Source organism: Poromitra crassiceps, assembly GCF_964638095.1.
Source record: "Poromitra crassiceps genome assembly, chromosome: 6".
Classification (NCBI taxonomy): Eukaryota; Metazoa; Chordata; class Actinopteri; order Beryciformes; family Melamphaidae; genus Poromitra; species Poromitra crassiceps.
This window is the reverse complement of record NC_139627.1, coordinates 27,415,287-27,434,435: the sequence shown is the minus strand read 5'-3', so window position 1 is coordinate 27,434,435 and position 19,149 is coordinate 27,415,287. Positions and strand designations below refer to the sequence as shown.

Sequence of the window (19,149 nt, the reverse complement as noted above, 5' to 3'; positions counted from 1 at the left end):
TTTCCGACCGTTAAACGCTGGAAGTACGCTGGGAAGCGCTGATCTCAGCGCACAATAAAACAAGGAAGCAGTCTGAAATTAACGTTATTTCAGTGCGGTAGTAGCTTGATAGCTGACAGCTAACATTAGCAAACAACACGCATACAGTGATTTAGCTCAACACTCACCAGAAATATTAAGTGTCTAGCCAATCTGCTCCCACAATTGAGCCTTTCTGTCTCAGTTGCGATAGTTTTTCCATATGATTAGTTGCCAGAAAAGGAGCACCCGACACCAGCGTCTTTCTGAAAAGTTAAAATATTTTCAGCTGGGAGTGCTGGGAGTCGGGCGCACAAAAACGCCGGAGCGCTGTGAAAATAGACGCTGGATGCAGCGCACTTTCTCTAGACGTCCGTGTGCGCCCGCATACGCTCGCTCCTCATTGGAAACAACTGAAAAAAGATGCCGGAGCTGATGAGAAGACGCTAGATGGACACAGGCCCTCAGACTCAGGAACTCTGCTGCAAAAGGACAGGAGGGGTTTTTCTTCTGCACTCCACATTAAAGCAGTGGTGTCTGTGGTGTACATATAAAACTGCTGTGTCATACTGTCAGGCGTGTGTCATACTGTCAGGCGTGTCAATCAAACCCTCCACTTGCTTCCTGTGGCGCTCTTTGGCAGCACTATCCTCTTTGAGTGGACCTTCAAAGAGAGGGAGTGACAAGGTCATTAATAATAATAATAATTGATAGGGTCATTAAGGGCAGGAGCAACAGTGTCCTTGAACTAATTTATCAAGGCTCTCTTTCTTGTCGACGAGCCCAACTTCTTTAATAAGTAAGTGATGCTTGATGAATGATTATATAGAGGCCGGACCGAGCTTGTTGCTGTAAACATTGTATGGGAAGAGGAGGTCATGAGTACATGTCGTTCTCTTAAGATGCAATGAACTACTCATCCCATGCAGTACATTAGGAGTTACAGTATGTCATCCATAGCCACCACTCTTGCTCACAATATAAATGCATTTATTTAATCTACACCAGGGGTTCCCAAACTTAAGAATGGGCCGCGGCCCACTTTGAAATCTGAAAGTCTTCCGGGGGCCACACAACCGTTTAATCTGACTCTGAACAGAGCATGTGACCTTGGGCATACGGCAAATTAATAATCCATCCACATACAAATATTGAGGCAAAATACCCAAAAGCCAGTTGCCAAGATTTTCTCCCATACTCATCAGTATCAGCAAGTATTTTGCATGCATAACACATTTGTTGAGACAAACTGTGATGAGCATCAACAGAAAACATAATCAATCTACAAGCTATTAATGCTAGGCTGTGAAAAATGCTACCTTATTTGTAAAGGGGAGACTTGTGGGTACCCATTGAACCAATTTCCATTCAGATATCTTGAGGTGAGGGGTCAAGGGACCCCTTTTGAAATAGTTTTCCCCTCGCCAAAATTTTGCTAAGCTTTGTGGCGTTATTTAGCCGCCTTCCTGACAAGCTAGCATGACATGGTTGGTACCAATGGATGCCTTAGACTCTAAGGCTTAGATCTTCTAGTTAAGATGAGCCTGCTACAGCCATTTGATTGCCTGTGAAAATCGGGCGTATTGGCAAACCACTTGCGTTAATGGTTAATGGTTTTAATAGTGGTGCCTCTTCACTGGACCTGTTTAACTTTGTTTTAGGTTGCACCTGGACTGACACCGGTGTGAGCGCCGCCTTCAGTCTGTCATCCGTTTTCATTTTCCCTCATTTCCCACAATCTGATAGCTCATCGAAATTCACTTGCAGAACCAGATGTGTCAACTCTGTAGGAACCCAAATGTTAAAACACTTTAATCTGTAACTGTGTGTATGGTAGGCTAGTTGTCTGGGGCCGGTTGCACCAAGTGGTCTTAACTATGCCTGGTCGTAACTCCTACGTCAGTCTTAGTTAAGACCAGTCTTTAGAGTGGATTTACGCCTGTTGCACCAACACGGCTTACGTCTGGTCTTAACTACGCCGGTCGTAGCAATGCGCGTCCATGTGAATTGCCAGGGAATGCACCCTGATTGGATGATGTGTGCCTCGCGACCTGCTTGGAGTGCACTGTGCCACTAAGCTCTCTCAGCCACTACTGTATGTGCATCACTACACTACACTCCTCCCACCCTCCCTCGCTCCGGGGGAAAAATGGCAGCGATTGAGCCAGACAGACAGTCTGAATTAAATTTAATGTAACGTTCCCAATTCTATGTATTAAATTCTAAAAAACTTAACGGCAACATTTGGGAAGGCTAAGCCACACAACTAGTTCGTTGTAATCTAACATCATGCTTCAAAAGACGGAGAACTGGCTGTGTTACAACAATGAGGGTAAGGACTCAAAACGGTCTCCGCTGATAAGACACGGAGATCTCTGTTACAGGCAGGCGCTACACCTCCTCCTGACCAGGCGTAGGAGTTACGCCTGGGCGTAGTGAAAAGAAGGCTTAAGCCGTCTTGGTGCAACCGGCGTAGCTGTTAGGTCGTAAAGTTACGACCAACTTAGCTTAAGACCAGTGTAAGACCAGTTGGTGCAACTGGCCCCTGGACTTTTCATTGGGTTATATATGCAGTCCAAATCTATTTCTATATGTTTTTTTAATTAAGATGTAATTAGTCAGTTTAATATGTATAGGAATCTTCCTGGGAACTGTTTTAATTTCAACAGACCCCATGTGCCCCCCAGCCTGGGCAAGCCTGCGCTACAGTGTCAATGATGAAACGTGCCTCAGAGTGTGGACCTTTCACAAGTTGCATTGCTTCTCTATATTATTTTAAAGTGATAATACAGAAGATTTCAGTTTTGTTCTCTTGGGTGACACCTATTGGCGATGAGTGGTAATTGCAGGTGAGATCCAAACTGTTATTATGTGACATTAGTCAGTTTGTTCGGCCATATTAACCACCCCTAATGTTAGCAGAGACCGGAAAAAAGTAGTTTGTTATCCTACTTCACACAAGAGTTGTCAGGAACCTACAGTAACCTACAGAGTGAGTCTATTGTGTTAGCTCCGCCCACCCTGTGTCGCCACAGACACCAAGTTCATAAAATGCTGTAATACTGAAAATGCAAAGGCTTCCATCAATGGGCCGTAGGCTCAATCACTATTGTGTTAACTCACTATCAGATAGATAGGGACTTAACCGACATTTATTTAGATGAAAATCTTCCGTATTATCACTTTAACTTGTATTGTTATATTCAACCTGATCTGTATCTCCTTTAATTGCAGGACCTTGTGGAGCTTTTCAACTTCCACAACTACGACAACCTGAGGCACTTTGCCAAGAAGCACGACCCCCGCAGGGAAGGAGGGGACCAGCGGGTAAGCTTGCCGACGTCTAGTCGCCACAAACAAACCGCCCCACACCAACACACCCACCCCTCTCATCGCTGCCGGTAACCAGTGCACCTTCTGTCCAGAGGGTGCTGCTGGTGACTTGAGGTGATGCGGAGGTTGTGGTAGTTCAGATCTAACGGGTTCTGCTCTGTTGAGGCTAAACACCGAACTGTTTTGTTTTGATTTGTTGGGGTTTGCTGACGACATGCAGTAAGCTCCATAAGTGTTTGGGCAGAACCTTGCCTGTGAAATGACATGTTTGAAGTCTGTGTGGCAAAAAGTACAGACTTAATTGATTTTGAAGCATATCAGATGAGCAGGTAAAGGACGGTGTTCTCCTTAGCCCAATCGAGCAGAATGCACCAATAGACCAGAATGCAATGCAGCCATGAGATGTGTTTAGTTTTGAGTCAACTCACTCTGAATGACTCGCCTTTTCTTGACTGGGGGAAAACTCTGGCTCTCTTGCTGTTTATTATGCTATCGCTGTTGCTCCCCTTCATTTTTAACCAAGAGCCAACTGCAGCAAGCTCACGCCTGTTCTCTGGGGGTTGTTCAAGCTCACGCCTGTTCTCTGGGGGTTGTTGAAATGTAGGAAATCACTAACTGGGGTAGAAGTAGAAGAGGCTGGTTGAGAGAAAATGGGGGCACCAAAAAAGCCGCACTTCATCACAGACTGATAATATAGAACAGTGTACTGTATCTTAGGGTGGACTTTTCCTTAAGTGGGTAAAAAATATGAATGAAATTTCTCTGTGGGAAATGAAAATACTAAGGCTTTCAGTGTCATAACTACTCCAAATACAGACAGAGGCGTGTAATTTGAAGCTCACTAAATGAATCACAGGGGGGCAGTGAAACATCCACACACACACAGACTGATACATTTAGCCCCACGTATACTCAATCCACAAATTAGACAATGCATCCAGGCACAGACTAATTTGTTATTCGTGTCGATTGAAACAGCCAAATGCCTTCGGATGGAACCCCATGGATTACGAGAGTCTCCAACAAGAGCTAGCTCTGAAAGCCCCTCTTTGGAAAAAAGTCTCGCCCACTGAGTCGCATGAGGACAGCTCCATCTCCACTGTAGTCTATAGAATGGAAAGTGCCGGGGAGCGCAACTAAAGGAGACTCCCCCTTCTTCACCCACCCAGCACCCCAACACCCCCACCTCTCGCACCAACACCAACACCTCCTCTCCTCTCCTCTCTTCTCCTCTGTCCCCTTCTGCTGCACCCTCAACTTCAAATATTTATATAAATTATGAAGAGTATTTATTGCTTAATGCTTATGAAGCGGTTGTGGAGGGTCTTGGATTTTTTTTCTTTTGTTTTTTGTTTCTTTTTTTGCAATGAAAGGTCTTAAAGATGAGTTACATATTTTATTATATTTTTTTAGTTACTTATTTTATTTTTTATTTCTCTAAATTACAAATGAAGTGCTAGGCTCCGCCTCCTTGCTGCCTTAGAGTGTGTAGGATCTGATGTACAGCATAGCGGTTAGGCTTCTGTTTCACCCTCATACTGTCGTGCTTTTCTTACATTTCCATACTTTTCTGAAAAATCAATCATTAATAAGGGAAAGCACTGCTGGTATCAATACTGTTGCAAATGAGTATTGTATCCATTTCAATTGTTTTTGTATTGATACTTACCAAAGTTGTTTCTTGTTTAAACAAAAGAGCCCGAAAGTTTAAACAGATTTCAAATGTATTCTCTAACAACAATGCAGGTATTTTGCTTTTCACATCTTCATCCTGGACCTTTATAGGGGGGTGGGGGAGATCAACACAAAGTCAACCTCTTTTGGTGATTTTACTGTTTGTTCAGAATTCTGATCAATATCACTATAGTACTATAGATAGATAGAGAGAGAGAGAGAGAGAGAGAGAGAGAGAGAGAGAGAGAGAGAGAGCGAGACTGCAGTAAAATCAAACTTCCTATTTGACAGTAAGAGTATTTGTCCCGGGACCATTACTCTCCTTATACTTTAGACTGATTTCTCCATTCATCTGGTGGTGATAATGTGGGTGTTTGCGGCAAGATAACCAAAGAAAGGTTTGCTCAACCAAAAAGCTCAGGAAGGCAAGAAGTGAGTTGGCAGGCTGAAAGTTTGAGGAGACAAAAGCGTTTTGGAGGCTGAAAGTTTGAGGAGACAAACGTGTTTTGGAGAGGGAGACTTGCTTGACTTGATTATTCTCATTCACCTACTGCCACTCGCAGGGGAAAGAGGCTGTAGCGCATTCTGAGCTGCTGTTGAGTTTGGGTGAAAAGTTGTGTGCGTGTGTGTGTGTGCGTGTGCGTGTGCATGCGTGCATGCGTAGCTTAGACGTGCCAGTAGTATTGCTCCAGTCAGGCAGATTCGGGGGTGTTCATTCGCTGTGGTTTAGTTAAAAGTTGAACTGGCTTGTAGCTTGCGAGGGGATAAATAAAAAAGTCATAACAGTCTTAAAAGTCCTCTTGCTTGCCTGATCCAGTCCTGACTTTATCTAGGCTGCATTCCAAAACCATTACAGTGTGTTTACATTGGGCCAAATATGCGCAGAATGCCTTAGTCTAGAGGGGAAATGGCAGGATTTTACAGCAGAGTCATTGTTGTAAAGCTACTTTTATATAGGAGAACATTTGAACTTTGAGATTTAGATGAGGTGTGCTGGTTACAAGCTTCATGATGGCTTGTAAAACAAACAAATATAAACATCATCTTGGTACCGGAACTATTCAGAAAATACATAGGAAGATAGTTTAGTAAGTTTTCTCTTCAGACAGTGTTAAAACTTGGGTCTATCATATTTAATGACAGTTATCCAATTGATTTTTAGATGCCCAAACTCCACTGATCCAGAAATGTGTATCTGTATAACCAGAAATGTGTTAAAACTTTTGAGTGTATACAGTATATATACACACATGTATACACATACAGTAGCTCCTTTTCAGTAACCTGACTCCACCAGATGGGGCGGTATTTACCTTTTCTGTATTGTTTGTGACATCCTCAAAAGGGAAACAAGACTTCTTTCCATATACTCATGATTCACTGTACTTCTGAGAATGTACATAAAGGTAGGTGTAGCCTTTAGGCGTGCGTGTGTGTGTGTGTGACGATAGTCAACAGCAGACCAGAATGTGTATCGATTATACACTTCAGACGTTCCAAGTTTTATTTCTTATTTTTTAGCTTTTGTCTACCCTAAGAAAAAGTGATATGAATAAATTGCACATGAATGACATGTCAGCAAAAAGCCTTACACGTCACCCTGCTGTGATTTGGGGGGGGGGGGGGGGGGGGCTTGATCTGTTAGTTACTCAATCCATAGAGAGGCAAAGTTGACGTCACTTCCTGCTTTGGTATGTGTGGGAATACCCACAACACCTTACTTCCGGTATCGTATCAGTTGGACGAATGCTATGCTGGTTACCCTCCCCCAATATATCTCAATGGGCTGACTCGCCAGCGGAAGGTGCTGTGGCTCTACACTACGGGATGGGGGATTCAAGAGCAGGTACATAGACGTCTGTTCAGATGTGCGTTTACTGCGGGGGTTGAATCCCCGATCCTGTCTGTCTGGGCTGGGCTAGCAGCTAAATGCTGAACTATGCTGAATGGGGAGAACGGGAGGATTTCCCCCACGCTGACCCATTGACCACACGTCTATGACGAGACACCGCCTGAATGTATACGCACTAACAGATTTCATCCGCCATTTATTTTCCCATAAGACATTTTGTAAATTGCTTATAAAAATATTTTTACTTAGTCAAACCAAATGATTCAGCTTTCTGTAGAAACAGGAGAGACCAGAGGACATTTCACTTGGACCAAAAGATTAAAAAAAGAAAAAAAAGTTTTGTCTGAGTCACATGTCTATGGGAAAATAATGGCGAATGAAATCTCGTGGTGCACATGCTGAAGCAGGAAATAACATCGACTTTGGCTCTCTTGTTGAAACTGTATATTTACTGTATGTGTTCTCTGTGAATGTGTTTGATTTAGCTCAAAGCTGCTGGAGACAATAATACCCTATTATTATTATTGTTATTTTTATAGGTCCTTTCCTTGTTTTATGAATACTTTTTTGTTGCTTTTGAGTCATCATTTTGACTTCTACTGATGTTTTTATGTGTGCATAATCCTACTCATTATTGTGTTGTGGTACAAGGCATTCAAAAGCTTCTGTCGTCATTCATTTCAGTCGTCTGAAAAATTGTGGAAACTACGCTAGAAAAGGCATTTACTCAGTCTTTTTTACGACACTTTAATTTATAGTATGAGAAAAGGTGAATAAAAGGCTGAATGAGGTCCATTGATTGAACAGTTTAATGCACATATCTGGTTGCTTTCTGCTAGCTAAAGGAAAGCAGTCTGTCTGATTGACTGGGGAGAAGTAGAGTCATGTTTCTGTTACCGGTAGTTAAAAATCATGAATAGGCTACACCATGATGGCATTCATACACAACTACTGTAGTGGTTTTGTCTGAATTTATCGTTGCTGGAAAGTAAGTTGAGGAGAACACGTCTCTCCTTTCGAATTGTGTGCAAGTCTTTCCTTCTTTGCTGCTATAGAGTTTGTTGTTTTAGTTCAGAGATGCAGATATAGAGATATATAGAGATACAGTAAGAGGAGATGATGGGTTTACCTTATTGCAACCAAAGGGGATCAATATCCAAATCTGCTTGACCTTTCTTAAATCTGAATGATTAATGGTTTTGAATGTTTCAGTACGTTTTAACAGGCGTGTAAAATGTGCGACGGTGCTCCTTGTGTAATTGTGTCCTTTATTCTGGGGTTGATGTTACGATACATGAGGGTAAACGAGTTGTGCTACTTGAAGTTTTACAATCATCTGACCTTCTTCTACTCCTGAAAATGTGATTTCTACCTACAATATGATTCTTTCTACCTACAATCAAACTCATGACAGAGGGGTTTTTGAATGCAGTACCAGTATTTCCATTGAAATCTTCTGATTTTATGGTTTCATATCATGTATGTCATGTTTCCTGGTTTCCTAGTGTTAAAATGTCTGATTCCCCTTGGATTGTCATTCTCCATCTTGCATGTATGATTTAATTGTTTTTAATCATGTATAATCCATATACCGGTATTTAAGTTTACCACCTACCACCTACCACATGTATTTATGTTGAATGTGTCTTGGACATCAGTTTTATCCCTTGTGCTATGAAAATTGCATATAAAAAATTGAAAGCTTTTACCATTACAATTTAGTCAGCTTGGAATTGTAAGGTTATTATATTTTGATAAGAAAATCGTATGTAGGTTTAAAAACAAGTCTTAACTTGTGGCTGTAGTAAGATATTTTGAAAATGTTTAAGAGGGTAAAATGTATAAAAATGCAAATTAAAAAGGTTAAATTATTATTGTTATATGGGAGTTGAAAACTTAAAATCTCAATATCTTCAAATAATCTTCAAAGACGGAGGGAACCATGCACTTCCAAGCTCACGACTGAACCCGCTGTGCTGTAATGCTGTATGTTGAGGCTCCGTTTGCTAAACTGATACAAGATAGAAGTTCAGAAGAAGCCGATGGTAAAACATTGACTGTCTTCCTTCCTAAACAATTCTGAGCAAATAAATTACATTTGTGTGAAAATTGCAAACAATACAGTGAAGTTGGTGTTATATATATTTTTTGCCTTCATGTCCCTTGTATAAAATTCAATAAAGCACTATTATTCATCAACATCAGTTTCTCTATGGCCATAGCTGTTCTTTCGCTTACTTTTTACTTTTTCAATTTTCTCATTGTTTTTGAGACATTTGTGCCTCTAAAATAGCTTAACTAGAGTAGTGGCTTGAATTAAAAGCTTTTGTCTGTAGTCTGATAGAGTACACCTTATACAGTACTCTGATCTCCTTCATCTCCCCTGCACACTTCAATCATGAGAGACTCTTAATATAATTTTAACAAACTTTATTGAATCAGAATAGACACAGTTTGAGTATGGCGTATGACTCCATGATGTGACGCTCCTCTTGCTTATGAGAGAGGGCGTCGGTGCTGTAAGAGATAGGACATCCCCCAAAGGAATTTAAAGTTATTTCAGGAACTGGGAGAGTGAAAACTATCAGATAAGAAGTTACAAACTATATGAACAGATGTTCCCTTGTGTATGTGTTTATATCCAAACTCTAAATTCTGACCTGCTCTTTTCTGTGCATTGTGTAGTATTGCTTCTCATTGTCAATGGGATTTTCTTGCTTGTGCTTCAGCTTGTTTGCCTCTTGTCAGGTAATGGCTGTGAGCCTTGCTTTACAGGCTGGCTGATTCCTGTTTGAGGAGAGGAACGGCTGTGGCCTGTCTGAAACCATTAACTCACTCTGAAGGAGCCTGAATGTGGCAACGCTTTTTTATTTGGGTGAAATGAAGCTCTGTAGTAATCTTGATCTTTCTTTCTTGCTGGCATTAATTTCTAGAGCCCGATCGATACTTGTTTTTTGAGGCTGATACCGATATTGAGGAGTAAAAAAAAAAATCAATATCGATATATCTGCCAATATTCTATAAACAAAGTTTTTCCAATGATCCCTCAAATAGATCGGTCGGGCCCTATTCATTTCTGCATTTTCTTTTTACATTATCTTTTGCAAAATATCCTTATCTTTCTTGCTCTTTAATGTATGCTTTTCTCAATCCTGGACTGTTGGTTATTGCAGTGGGCAGCTTTGCTTTACAGTACATGTAGCTTGGCTTTGGAGTAACTGATGCAAGTTTAATGGGCCGCTGTTTCTTTTGCTGCATAGTAAGGCCTCAGTATTGGCTGTTATGCTTCTTGTTCATGTACTTGCAAAGTTCTAGTACAACCAAAGTCTTAACCATTATGTTCCCATTTATTTGAGAAAGATTTACATCTAAAGTTCAGTTGCTCTTGCCACAAAAAGCAAAGTATCTGTCTCCCATAACTTCTCACCATAGACATGTCCATTCTGAGTTAAAATGGGCCAACATTTTATTTCAAAATATTCTTGGGTTAAGGCTAGCTTTTCAGTTTATTTTAGTTTTCTTATATAATATGCTAGTACAGTAATATGCAATATATTTATGATATTTATGTTTTGCAATGTTATATCTAGGGGTATACTGTATGAAGAAGCATCTATTTTATTTTTCCCATCCTCACGTTTTCAATTTTTCTTCAAAAGATTTCAACCATTGCCATTGAAGTTTTGCTTAGGAATTGAGTCATTCCTGTTCCTGGGTAAGTCTCAACTGATGCAGGGATCTCTGTGCATAATGTAACTTGTGTTGAAATGGGGGCTGGCTGAGGTGAATTCTCTTTCAGTTAGTGGATTTGGTTCAAAACTTTTATTTTGACAAACTTCTGTCACAAGAAAGCAGTAATATCCAATATAGAATGAGAATGAGCTGCAGTCTGTTTTAACTTTTTTTAAATTATTAAATTGAAATTGAATTCCCCTCAGTCCTGGTTTGAAATGGAATGTGTAACACAAGTTATGTAGGAATTAACCCTTTCTTTATACGAGCTAAGCTTTATATTAATGTGGTCATGTGACGTCATCTTTCTCCCCTAGCTGCTGCAGCTGGCAGAAGACGGCTGGTGACTTGCTATGACTCGCTCATCCTTCCACAAACCTTTCTCTCTGTCTCCCCCCGCAGGTCAAGTCTGTCATCAACCTCCTGTTCGCTGCCTACACAGGAGACGTATCGGCACTGAGGAGGTAAGCAGCTCGCAGCCTCGCACTCACAAGTCACTTCTACACACCCGCACCCCTCGCTGTTTGCTAACGTGTCATATTGGTGACCGAGGAATTCAGGCTTATTCCACTTTTGTCGCTCTTGATAAGCATGTCAGTTAAATGTCTAAAATATAAACTGTGTTCTTGTATTGTCTTGAGATACAATGTCGTCACAAGTCACAACAGGGATAGAAAGATGAGGAAAAGCGAGGACATTTTGCCGGTCCTAATTTCTTTTAAAGTTGCACTAGGCAACGTCACACATTGGCGGCGCCAAAAGGCAGCAAGAGGTAACTGCTGGAAAGATGTTGAACTTTAATGCCATGAAATTTCGCTCTTAAGTTTCAATTTGCCACTTCATGGGGATGAGGAAATACTTGGACATGGCATTTCAGCTCGACTTTAAGTTGTTTGAGGAAAAAGACGGCTGGATCGGTGCATCACGATGATGAAGTCTGCTGCCCAAAGCAATGGCAGTAACCTTGCGAGGCAGCTGGATTCACCCGAGATCATGAGATCGCGATCACACGACAAACCCACGTTACCACGCTCCAATTTATAGAGACACTGCATGAAATAGGCCACGCCCATCACGGGGGAAAGCTCTCCATTCACTTCCAAACACCAGCGTCATTTTCCTTGAATTAAACATAGCTAAAAGCTGTTGTGTGGTGGGCTGCGCAGACAACAAATGTAAAAAATCGACAATTAAAGTTTTTTTGTACTCCAGAGCAAAACAAGGAAGCCATTGAGAATTGGCGAGAAGAAAAATGTGCATCTAGCTGTCAGTAAAGTAAGTTGGAGTGTTCATGTTCCGTAAATACAATATTTGTGTGCAACACGTGACCATGCACGCGACATAAGAGAACGCCAGGATTGGGAGGTTTGTTTTCCCCCGTTTTGGGCATGGTTTCTGAATGATGACGCGCTCTGCAGTGTCTCTATTGGCTTGAATTTGAACCAGCAGTGGTTCGCACCAATCAGCATCCTATGAGGCAGCTATGGGTGGGCTTTGGTGTGACAACAGCGAGAGCGAGCCCATCAAACCATCTGGCAGCACCAGGTTACAAATGCATGGCACTGTGACATGTTGTTTTCATCCTTTCTATGGCTTCATTGGGTATCATCGGCTACATGTGTTTCCGCAGACAAGACAGCACATGTTTCATTCAGAGGTAGACCTATCTGCCTGGCCTGCATTACCACTGCTCATCCATCCACAGTGGTGCGCTCGCTGTGTCGGATATCCCTACAAATATGTAGGCATATGTATGCTCTCTGTACTGACAACATTTACGGTTTGAACTTGGGTGGCAGAACAAAAACCATTGCTGCTTTTGTTATTTTCATAGGGTTTGTTGACAGTAAGAAATGCATTAAAAACACCAGCCTTATCCTTTAAGGGCCTATTTTAGGCAGATGAATTTGTGGGTGATTTTATAATTAGCCTTAGGTTAGGGAATGTAGTCAATGAAGGACCTCACAGACACTGTGTGTGTGTGTGTGTGTCTCTGTGTGTGTGTAGGTTTGCACTGTCATCCATGGACATGGAGCAGAGGGACTATGACTCCAGGACAGCGCTCCATGTGGCGGCAGCAGAAGGTAGTGTGAGCCTACAGTCAATCTATCAGTCAATCTTATAGAAAACGAATAAGATCATCAAAATCAGTCCACAGTAGTATTATATCTAGTAGCTACACCTGGGCCCTTCTTGAATGAACATCTTTCTCCCTCTTCTTAAACCCCCCCCCCCCCCCCCCCCCCCCCCCAACTAATGTTACTTATTGCTTCGCAAACTACCGGTACTTTCTACAAGTGCTACTCTATTCCATCAAAAAGTCTTAGCTGTCATTGATTTGATTGATTGATTGCCTTTATTAATCCCACAGTGGGGAAATTTACTCGTTACAGCAGCTCTCACAAGGAAGACATAAAAACAGCTCTAAAAATAAACACAAAGATAAATCCAATACACCCACTAAAAGATAAGAACAGCAACAATACTTACCAACAACAACTAACAATAGCAACAGCAGCAAAAGCCATTAGAATGTAAAGTGCAACACTATAAAGTGCAAAACTATAGCCAGCAGCACACAATAACAATAGTTACCAATAAAAACATTGACTGTATTGCATAGTTGATTTCTCTACTGTTGACAAAATGTGATAATGTAAGTCGCTTTGGATAAAAGCATCTGCTAAATGACGTAATGTAATCTAATGTAATGTATATTGTTTCACTGCTATCTAGTATTATACATGTTTTGTGCTCTTCTTTGAAGGGTTTTTGCTTATTTTCATTGTGGGCATTGTGTAGTGTTTGAGGTGTCTGCGTGGGTTTGAGTGTGAGTGCACGACACGTATGCCTTATGTAACTCCACCATCTGCTGTGCTTGCAGGACATGGCGAGGTGGTTCGCTTCCTGCTGGAGGGCTGCAAGGTGAACCCAGTGCCCAAAGACAGGTGAGCCCACTTTGCTCGTCTTCGTCTGGGCCTTTCCTACTTCCTCTATCTCTCTTTTCATTTGTGTTCTGCTTTCACAATAAGACAATCCCTCCCTCTCATCCCTTTCTCTTGAGCTTAATAACATGCTTAAAGCTGCAATTAATAATTGCAGCTTTAAGCATGTTATTAAGCTAATTGAATTATGCAACTTTGGCCCCTGGAGCAGTCAAGTGTACGGTTAGTTCCACCTGCCTCCCTATTCAGTTTGATCAAGTTCCCACCTCAACACGTCAATCATCTTGTCTACTTTGAAACAGCATATTTCTAACGGGTAACCGTAAAGCCAAGAGTAGGGATGTGATTTTGTTTGTTTTTATGTAAAACTTCCTTTAATTTCTACTTTGCTGTTTTTGTACTTTTTGGCTGCTAGTGATACTGAATGAGATATACTCTATCTATGCAGATGGGGGAACACACCCATGGATGAAGCCTGGCACTCTCTTAATTCCCAACAATTCCCATTCATTTCTAATGGGGAGATCTCAATGTCGTGCTGCCGATGGAATTCTGTGAATAAATGCTCCTATGTGCTCTGTGCAGGTGGGGGAACACGCCGATGGATGAAGCCTTGCACTTCGGCCACCATGACGTGGTCACCATCCTGCAGGACTACCATAACAAGTACAGCCCACAGCCCACCGCCACTGACAAGGAGAGTGCAGAGAAGAACCTGGACGGTTTGCTGTAGGCCCCCTGGCCACCGGGGAGCGCTGCTGCCACTGCTGCTGCTGAAACGCCTCAATAAGACTTGTAGATTTTGACGCTGTGGTGGACCGTGATGCTTTCTTGGAACAACTTTGTACAGTAGTGCTCGTACGTTTGAAATGTGTGCTGAATTGCTGTATTATTTTCTGTGTCCCATCTGGTAGCAGCAGTCGTTTTAAAGTGTGCTTTGCTTTCAGGCTGTATATTGCTTCACCTCTCTACTTCAAATCTTTTCCTCTCATCTGCTGTAATGTAGTGTGTGTGTGTGTGTGTGTGCGTGAGAGAGAGAGAGAGACTCCCCAGTACTATTTAAAGTGCTGATACAATATCTGAAATGATATTAAGCAACATGTAAATTAAATCTGGAGGTAAATTATTACAGGATAAAGCTATAGATTGTATCAGTGTGTTAGTCTAGATCAGGTCTAGTTTGTGTAATATTCTATACTCAATACTCTATTGTAGTTCTGAGATATGATAAATGCTGGTATCAGTTCCCCGGTGCGTTGCTGCCCTTTTTCAGATTTAGCAGTAGATGGAAACCAGCAGCTGATGGGAGTTATAATAATGTAGTTGGGCAGGTCACATGCTGCAGGCTGCGTCACAGCCAGGTTTTCATTGGTTTTATGACACAATATGTGGGACAGTAGTGTACGTGTGTGTGTGTGTGTGTGTGTGTGTGTGTGTGTGTGTGTGTGTGTGTGTGTGTGTGTGTGTGTGTGTGTGTACAGTATATGGACACATTCTTGTGAGCACAATAATTCAAGAACAATACAAAAACGTAACACCTGCTAGCACAACTTCCCCTGTAGAGAAGACGATGCAATTGGATTTTGGAACATTTGCATAATGAACGAGGGGTAAAATATTGTTTTATAATGCTTCTCCTTGCTGCTCCATGTTTTAAGATAGTTAATATTATTAATACCATGTTGTACGTTGACAGAAATATTTGCAAATTAGGTCGTTAATGAGTAATTCCTTATGCACTGAGCTCATTCGCTTAGACAGATAGACCCACATCTGTGTTCAGTTGTTCTCCTGAGTCCTGAGTGATGCAGGTCTTTGGCAGGTTTATGCTGATGGATTGTCTGTTCTCCTTTGAAGACCAGCTGAGTGTCATCTTAATTCAATGTGCTTTGATACACTTGCACTTCTTATGGCAAAGGGAGCGGTATTTCGTTATTTCATTTCTTAGTAGGGGAAATCTTCAAAGGGTATTAACACATTTAAAATGTAATGTGTTGCATTTAGAATGGGCATAAGATGGTTTCATTATGCTTTATTAACATTTTTTATGTCATGTTTTTTATTTGTTTTCAACCTTGACAGAGTATGGTAATCTGAACAAGTAACATTCAGGCAGGCTGGTCGTCTACTTTGACTAGTCCTTTAATGTCAGTGTCAGGACCCCAGAAAAGCCCAGATCCTCCAGTTCGGCCATTCCTTTTTAATTGTAAAGGTTCTGTTGTCCATACTGTATTAACTAGTAATGTTAAGTCTTTTTTCTCTCTCTCTCTCATTAAGCTCTTGTGCCTTTGGTCAAGATACAAATCAAATATGGCTAAAGCAGGATTTGCTGCTTCTTCTTTTTTCCACCCTACTTGGACTGTCAGATGGACGGAGCTTCCTGTTTAGAACAATTCAAAGAGAACCAGGAAAGGTCAGGAAATCTTTGAAAGTCGATTCAGTTTTCCCTTCCTGTGATTGACACAAATGTAGCCCCGACCTGAACAATTCCCATTGCTGATTCAAATCACGGTCTATGAATGTAAACATTTTGCGTTATGAGATTTTCCAATGAAATCTAGTATGAAAGAAAAACCAGTATAAATGTGTGTAACACTTGTCTTCTGTCCCCCAAAAGTTAAACTAATTTATCAGATTGTAATGTATACTGCTGTTCTTCTGACAATGTTGTGCAATGAATGTTTTACATGGAAGACTGAGATGTTTTCAGCGTCCGCTATTACCATTATTATAATTTATCATTGTGGAATGAATTTACAGTCACTTCAAGTAAGTTTATTTAAAGTTACATGTTGTAGGTTTCCATAGTTGCTTTTACCATAGAAGAGTATTTTTGGGAATGTTGACAATTGGTTAAAAAAATGTATGAACTAATACAATATTTGTTCGACTTAAATTTGATGTACATTTATTCTAAAAGTGTTTCACTTTTACGTAAGCGCTGCAACTTTCATAACCCCCATCACTTCAAATATTTATCTGTTCTGATTGTTTACAAACACTAGGCATCTCGCGCGCTGCAGGCTCACTTGCTCCCTTGGCCGCCCTGCAGCTCGCCCGCTGTGCGGGCTCACTTGCTCTTATGACATCACTGATGATGTCACATGCTTATGACATCAGTGATGTCACAATGCTCAAGTAACATCACTTCCGGGACAAAATTTAAACAAAGAACAAACGAATGGGCAATCTAAAGAAACATTAGATGCTCTCATGGATTAAGAAAAAGTACAGTCTTGAGGGTTTACTTTACTTTTCCTCTGGAGATTTTCAATCTTGGAGCTAGTGTCTCAGTTTTCTATACAATAAAGCAGTTTAGATGTCACATCAGAAGACTTTTAGTCAAAAGCTCACTCCGCCAATTTTGCAGTGCAAATAATTATTTCAGTGACATGAAGACAAATATAAACAATTTGATGACTGTAGTAGAGCAGCAGTTTCAACAGAAAAACCAGGCGGTCTCAAGGATTCAAAGGGATTTCAATCTTTCAGTAGTGCTGTTCAACTTAACTAAACTATTCATCTTACATTGCCTGAACAAACTGTTTAGGATTCTGCGTGGGTGGGGTTATTTTGCATTATCAGTAACTCATGTCATGCTGAAGTTCTGACCCAGTTATGACAGATGAGTCAGGACTTGAGACTTCCGAATGTGCTGCAGGACATGTTTTCCCTTCTGCTTGATGAAGTTGAGTATCAAAAAGGTGTATTATAGTACTAATCTTGGCCCTGAAACAAAAATATATGATGTATATTTTAATAAACAAAAGCATATTATATGTATGTCAGCGTTCTTGTTTCCTTTACAGAGCAACTTTGTTTCCTCATGCTCAAACTGCCCAATCTGTGCAGTTTGGACTGAACTCCTGTTAAAATAATCAAACTTCAGCGCAGTGAAAATGAGCAAATACGGACAGAATAAAAAAGCAAAGATGACTTATTCCATTGATTATACCTGAGATGCAGCATACTTGCAATTCATTCTTTGTGTGCAAACCTTTGTCATTCAACTGAATCAGTATTGTTTACATGTCCCTTTTCCATCAACCTCACTAAGATTCTTTTCAGATTTGTCTCCCATTTTCTCCCTGAGTGTCAAAGTCACGCCGTCTTCTGGGTTCGGCATCCACACTAAGGGATTTAATCTGCCATTTATTTTTCCATAGACATTTCAAGTTTTACATGGTTAAACCAAGCGATTCAGCTATATTTAGAATCAGGAGAGACCATATAACATTTCACTTACCCTCCCAAAGAAAGAAGCCTCCCCTGAATTCCCTCTGCTGTCCTGGTCATTGCTCCACCCCCTCTGCCAAGCTGGGGAGAGTTATAGATTAGCACATGCTTCCTCTGATACATGTGCAGTCGCCAGCCTTCTTTTCACCTAACCCGCTGAGTTTCACTGGCAGGACGTAGCAAGTGGGAGGATCACGCTAGTTCCCCTCCCCGCAGATACGGCCAAATGTGCCTGTAGGAACGTCTGACCAAGCCGCAAGTGCCCCTGCTGGGAATTGAACCCAGGTCTCCCAAAGCTTTGGTGTACATGATAAAGTATAAGTATAAACTGATTCCTGCTATATCGGAAATACATTCTTGACTACAATTGTGACTAGTTGAAGATACAGGGCCCTATCTTCCCAAAAGTGCAAATTTAGCGTTTGCGCTCGTTTAACGCCGTGCGCTATGCAAATTGGGGGCGGACACAAGCGCATGCCTGTGATAATTGTACTGGGCATTGGCTGCCCCCAGGGCCGTAGCTAGCTATGAGGACGGGGAGGTCCGGACCTCCCCTAATATTTCAGAGATTTTTTTTAATATTTCAGAGATTTTTTTTTTTTTTTAGCCTTTATTTAACCAGGTTTGTCCCATTGAGATCAAAGATCTCTTTTACAAGAGAGACCTGGCCAAGAAACAGCAGCAACACAAAGTTACAACAAACAAACACATAAACACATACAATTGAAAAACATTAAAATGATCAAATAAAACATTTGCATACAGACAGCCTGTTCTCAAGAGATTTTACCATAGCCTTAAAACCATTTAAGGTTACTAAGCTATTAAGTTTAAGATCAGACTGCAGACTGTTCCATGCGGTGGGTGCAGAGAACCTAAAAGCTTTCTTCCCCAATTCAGTTCGGACTTTGGGAACAGAAAATTGTAGAGTGTCCTGAGAACGAAGATTGTAAAAAAATAAAACAATCTGCATGGAAAACAGGAAAAGCATGAAAAACACGGGATCGCTTTTATTTTGAAACGAAAGGCAGGTCAGGCAGGAAGTCATCTGACGCCACGTCCGCGGTAACTTGATTCTGAGAGAGCAGCAGCATGGTGGTGAGTGATGACTGTCTGTCTGCCTGGCGAGATAATTGAAGGTGAGCGAGCTGCGAGACAGTGAGCGAGTGAACGACAGACAGTGAGTGACACACACTGACAGATTTTTTAGCAACAACCAAGAAAGTAAGTGTCTAGTCTGTCTAAGTAACTTTGTGTGTTGTGTACGGCTTGGGTTGTGTACCTGTGTTTGTAGGTGTCATTTTGATATGAATTTGGCTAAAACAGTTTGTGTTTGTTAGTTACAATTATGTTGACAGG

At 41.2% G+C, this 19,149-nt stretch overlaps 1 protein-coding gene across 2 annotated transcripts in view; it reads left to right on the top strand.

Moving 5' to 3' along the window:
• LOC310778516 (glutaminase kidney isoform, mitochondrial-like) overlaps positions 1 to 17,781 on the top strand; it is a 75,796-nt gene extending 58,015 nt beyond the window's left edge. Inside the window, exons 14-19 of one of the 2 annotated variants that reach the window (XR_014552776.1) lie at positions 3,253 to 3,345; positions 11,012 to 11,073; positions 12,617 to 12,693; positions 13,494 to 13,557; positions 14,140 to 15,215; positions 15,268 to 17,781. Coding sequence is in view for 1 of the 2 variants with exons in the window: in XM_083638966.1 (XP_083495092.1) it covers positions 3,253 to 3,345; positions 11,012 to 11,073; positions 12,617 to 12,693; positions 13,494 to 13,557; positions 14,140 to 14,287 (444 nt within the window). In the remaining variant the exon portion in view is untranslated. Of the gene's footprint in view, positions 1 to 3,252; positions 3,346 to 11,011; positions 11,074 to 12,616; positions 12,694 to 13,493; positions 13,558 to 14,139 lie in introns of both variants that reach the window. The other variant, XM_083638966.1, reaches the window with a different exon arrangement.
• Positions 17,782 to 19,149: the final 1,368 nt, after the last annotated feature.